The following is a 5199-nucleotide window of genomic DNA, read 5'->3' as shown; positions in this document are numbered from 1 at the left end:
AAAAAAAAAAAAAAAAAAAAAAAAAAAGGGAAAACAAAGAAACAAAAAACTCAGTTCTTGCCTCCACTGAGTTTATACTTTTAGAGGAGAAAAGGGAAAAAACATTTTGAATGCCTAACTAGTCTTTCAGTGTGCATTATATAATTAATTTTTACCACAACCTGGCATTGTTTTCATTTTATAAACAAGAAAAATGATGATCAGAAAGGTTAAATAAGATCACATGGCTCAATTCCTTTGGTTTCCAAAACTCGTCTTCCTGGCTTAAGGAACAGAGAAGAGGAAAATACAGTTACAGTTGTGAGCCACATGATGATGTTTTGGTTAACAATGGACCACACATACAGTGACTGTGGTCCTATAAGATTATAACACCGTATATTCACTGTACCTTTTCTGTGTTAAATATGTTTAGATACACATATTTACCATTGTGTTATAATTGCCTACGGTATTCAGTACAGTAACATGCTCTACAGGTTTGTAGTGTAGATGCTCCACCATATAGCTCAGATGTGTAGTAGGCTATTTACCGTCTACGTTTGTGTAAGTACACTCGATGTTCACACAATGATAAAATCACCTAATGATGCATTTCTCGAGACATATCCCTGTCATTAAGTGAAACATGACTGTATTTCACCTTCAGATTTCCCTTACTCTTCTTTTTTCTGGGCCTGGAAAATAATGCTTATGCTTTAGTACCCAGCTTGGATGTCACTTCACAAGTGAAGTCTTCCCTAGAGTTAGCTTTTTTTTTCCCCCTACATCCATATAACTTTGCTCAAACTTTAGCCTTTATCTGTTTACTGTAATTTATGCACTTGCCTATTTGTTTAACCCTCTTTTTCCTTTCTTAGCCAGTGCTTAATACACGTTTATTTCATAAACAATACATGATAATTGTATTGTCAGGTTAGAAGTACAACTAGAGTCAGAGACCTTATGGAACAGGTAGAAACTAATTGAGTCTTGCAGGATCTAAGTGGGATGTAGACTAGCACAGAGGTGGCCTGGTACACAAGACTGGGGAGGGAAGAGTGTGGGAGATAATGTTAGAAATAGTCGTACGGAAAGGAGCGTTGCTAGTTCCTGTTAGGAAGTAACATGAGTTAAATCTGGATGCCACGTTTATCATTTCAGCTCTTTGAAAACTGCCCCTAATGATATGTCTTTTCTTTTGTTTCCTCAAAATTAATTATCCTTTGGTAGCTATGGTAACTCATTTGAAGCTCTGTTATGCATGTAATTTGTACACATTGAACTATTTGCTTCAGCATTCTAAATATTTTCTTGCATAGTCAATAATCCTATATTTACAATGTTCTCTTTCTTTTGGCGAAAATTGGCTTTTCCTCTTAGATTTCTAAAGATTTTTTTAAAAAAAGAATTAAGAATGACAGCATGAATAATAAATTACCATAAATGACCATCGTCTTTGTCACTCATGTTCATGCTGTTATTTGCTGGAATTGACATATTTCTGGACAGTTTTTACTTTGAGAACCTTTGAACACATGCCACATGCCACCTGGCTTCCCCAGCTTCCCAGCTCCCAGGACCGTTACAGCCTTACTCCTGAGGACTGCCACACCTCTGTCCCTTCTCTTCTGTGCCCCACAGCCCAGTGTGACACCCTTTGTTCCTCCTTCCTGGCTCTGGCCCAGTCAGTTACACCTTTGTGTTTGCAGCTCTTCTTTTCCCATGCTGCCTTTTACTGGATCCCTAAACTTCCTAGCTCAGCCTTTCTGCCTGGTCTACTTAGACTGGTTTTCTTTTTATGTCCTCCCTCTCTCTTTCAGATGAGTTTTGCACCTGCGCCCCCATTCAGTGGTTAGACTCGATGGTCCATTTCTTCTCTTTGGTCAGAGTACTGTTTAACCTTGGAATCGTTTTTCTCTTGTGAAAAGTGGGACAGGTAATGCCTACCCGCACCAAGTGGCTAGACTGGATGAAGTGATGGACTTCAGGCACCAGGTGCTTAGTGAATAGGAGTCTCTAACTTTTCCTTTTCCCCAGCTCTTAACATTATAAAACAGCTTTTTAAAGCATTTATTCATATTTGGTAAGTATTTATTTAGTGCCTGCTTTGTGTTAGGCTATGTTCTAGGTACTGAGGATATAGCAGAGGCAAAAATAGACGAAAGACATTTGTAACAACAACTTAGGCAGCAAAAAATGAGATGGCACTAAATTGTTTTTTCTCAAGTCCCTGCCTCTTAAAGTGTTTACTTACCTCTGGAATAGAGGCATGTGGAGAATAACATGACACAGAAAAAATGTTATGTTAGGTACTTAGGTGTCCTTAAGTCATGGTAAATATACTTTTTAAAGCTTTTACAACCTTTCAGTTTTGTTTGTGTCATCCAGGTTTATAATGGATTCCTTAGTGAAGTGACAGGGTTGTCGTGGGTAGAGGGTCTCTGTCTCTGACACCGCTGCAGTTAATTGTGTTAAATAAGGTAGACCTTACACAAGCATTGTTTTCATTTCTAAATAAATGACTATTGCTAAGAGCAGTAATGAAAGTTTAATAATTTTGTTTGAGACAATCATTGGCCAATATTGCCTATACCACAGTGCCTTACAGAGGGAAGGTATTTAGGAAAGATGTGTGGACCCAGCAAATGTTTATTTCTGGAGGTACTTTTATACTTCCATTTTGGGGGCTTTATCAGCAATTACATGTGATGTTTATTTGCAGTAATAAACATCATCCTAGGTAATATCTATCTCTTAATTTATTTGTATAGTTTAGAAAAGTAAAGTTCTCTTTGAATTGTGTTTATTTTAAAAATACTTCTAAGTTGTTTTAGTACTACTAAAAAGACATTTAGCATACTGTATGTGACTCATGCACTTTTTAGGTACATGAAAAGGTATATAAAGAGGTATTTATTGATTTGCTTCTGAAGGTTTAATGTTGGTAATTCCAAACCAGAAGGTGAAGATTTCTTCCACTTACAATGGCTTCCTTGTGAAATTTTATATAGCTGTCATACAGTCCTGGAATTGTAGATCTGGAAGATACCTTTAGTCTTCTAGGTTCTCCTTTATACTCAACTCTTTCCTCCTGCTTCTATTCTTGCATGTCGTTTAATTAAAAATCTGGAGAGGTAAAGTGATCTTTTCAAAACCACACAGCATGTAAGTGGCAACGTTTAGGCCAGAATCCACGTTGATGCTGTTTCCAATAACATGAGTGAAATAATAAAACTAAGCAATATTTCAGTTACTTTTTCTGCCTTATTCAAACTAATTTTAACTTCTTCAGGGTCAAAAATCTTCTCTTCTTGACGCCTTTCTGTCTCTGTCTTTCCATTGCAATAAAATATTACACAAGAAAAATGTGTATGTACCATGAATGTACACAGATATATTTATGCACTGTGTATAAATAGTGCATGTGCTTGTGTAATTGTGGCGGTGTTATTTAGGCACCGTGGGGAATGTGTGATCGAATAAAATATATATTGGATGCATTGCCTGTAGCTACCTGTTTATGCCTCTGTCATGCCATTGTATTCCAGACTGGGTAAGATGAAACAGAAGAAAATACGCAAATTTCATTTCAGAATCTGCAGCAGCTGGAGTGAACGTCAAACAGATGGGCTTTTCCACCCTGATTATCCTAACTTCCTAAATTTAGAAATACATGCTTTAAAAAAATGTAAATTACCCGAGGGGGTGGTGTAGCACATGCCAGGCAGTGCTAACGAGTGCAAATAGATGTCATCTGCTGACTTAGATGAAACTCAGCTTCCACTGCTGGGTTTCTGTTATTTCATCCCCTTTAGATTTGTTTTATGTTGCTGCTTTTCTTTCTGTAAAAGTAGTGTCAAGTCTCTTTTCACATATAGATTAATATTATTTTAAACTTTGAGATGTATATCGTATCTGAAACCAAAAATAGTGTTTAATCTTATTACTCAAAATTCCTTCAAACTGGTAAAATAAGTTGGAAAGAGAGAGACATTGAATGAGAAAATTCTTGTATCTTATCTTTGCAATTAACTAGATGGGTGAATTTGGGCAAGACACTTTGTCCACTGTAAAATGAGTGGATTGGACTCCATGGTTGGTCTCTAATGTATCTTTGTAAGTTACAAAGTTCTTTGTTTTTATAAATGAATCTGTGTCTATAAATTCTTTTGTATACTGTTGTGTCGCCAGAATCTACCGCAGTGCCTGGCACACATTTATTAGTCGATGTCTAATAAACATTGTCGAAAGAATCGATACTGTTTGCCTTATATTTTCAATTACCAAAATTCATTGGGAAACTTATTTAGAAAGTGAGTGTTGGCCACCACTAGAAGACATTACTTCTCTCTGTTACAGTTAAGTTAAGGAGACCAAAAAGGGATCCAGAGACATAAAAAAAGCAATAACTAAACAAGTGAGGAGGTTTGTATATGCAGGTTGCCTTTCATTGAGTGTGAGTTTTGTGAGGAATCACAATTTATACAAATGAATATGTTGATAGAACCACTTTTATTCCAAAGTTCCAAGAGGAAATTGCAGAAAACAGTCTGAGTCCATCATCAAAGAAAGTCTTGCAAGATGAGGGGCCGAAGAAGTGAGCCTAGAAGGATGGACTTGCTAAACTTCTGTTTATCCTCCAAGATGTGATTAGTCTTCACAGAACTCCATAGAAGTTCAGGAAGCAAGGAGGTAATGGGGAAAGGAGAGGGCCTGGGAGAGCTAGCCTTTCTGGGCAAAGAGAATGGGTAAGCAGAGTTACAGAGGCATAAAATAGTCTGGGAGCCACAAGTAGTTCTACATGATTGGAGAATAGGGTAGGGTTTAAGGGGAGCAGAGGCTAGAGATGGGGCCAGAAGGATAGGCAAGCACCAGATATTTGGACTTTATCCGGTGAGCAGTGGGAAGACTTCCAAGGGGTTTAAACAGAGGAATAACTTGCTTAAATTTGCTTTTTTAGCAATTCGACTTTAGCAGCATTGTGGAGGATGGATTGGAAGTGGACCAGGAGGGAGATGGGGAGATCAGCTGAGGCTGTCGTGGTCGTTAAAGATCATGTGAGATTCCTCGTAAGTGCTGGTAAATTAAGTTTAAGAAGAGGGATGGATTTTCAATAGATCTTTAAAATACTTGTTATAATATATGTTTCAAAGCAAAAAAATAATTGGGGGGGGAGTGGAAAACTCCTAAAAAAGATTTTTTTTTTTTTTTTTTTTT

General features: G+C 37.1%; 1 protein-coding gene across 7 annotated transcripts in view; it reads left to right on the top strand.

Annotated features, from left to right (window-relative positions):
- IGSF11 (immunoglobulin superfamily member 11) overlaps positions 1-5199 on the top strand; it is a 213572-nt gene that overhangs the window by 110941 nt on the left and 97432 nt on the right. For 5 of the 7 annotated variants that reach the window (XM_017875339.1, XM_017875330.1, XM_017875312.1 and 2 more), the window contains exons 2-3: positions 4506-4674; positions 4943-5061. The exons of 1 other annotated variant lie outside the window; for it this stretch is intronic. In XM_017875339.1, coding sequence (XP_017730828.1) covers positions 4971-5061 — 91 coding nt within the window. In that variant the 5' untranslated portion in view covers positions 4506-4674; positions 4943-4970. Of the gene's footprint in view, positions 1-4505; positions 4675-4942; positions 5062-5199 lie in introns of those variants that run through there. One more of the 7 variants, XM_017875344.1, reaches the window with a different exon arrangement.

The sequence above is a fragment of the Rhinopithecus bieti genome, unplaced genomic scaffold, assembly GCF_001698545.2.
Source record: "Rhinopithecus bieti isolate Rb0 unplaced genomic scaffold, ASM169854v2 scaffold_1251, whole genome shotgun sequence".
Taxonomy (NCBI): Eukaryota; Metazoa; Chordata; class Mammalia; order Primates; family Cercopithecidae; genus Rhinopithecus; species Rhinopithecus bieti.
This window is presented reverse-complemented; position numbering and strand designations above follow the sequence as displayed.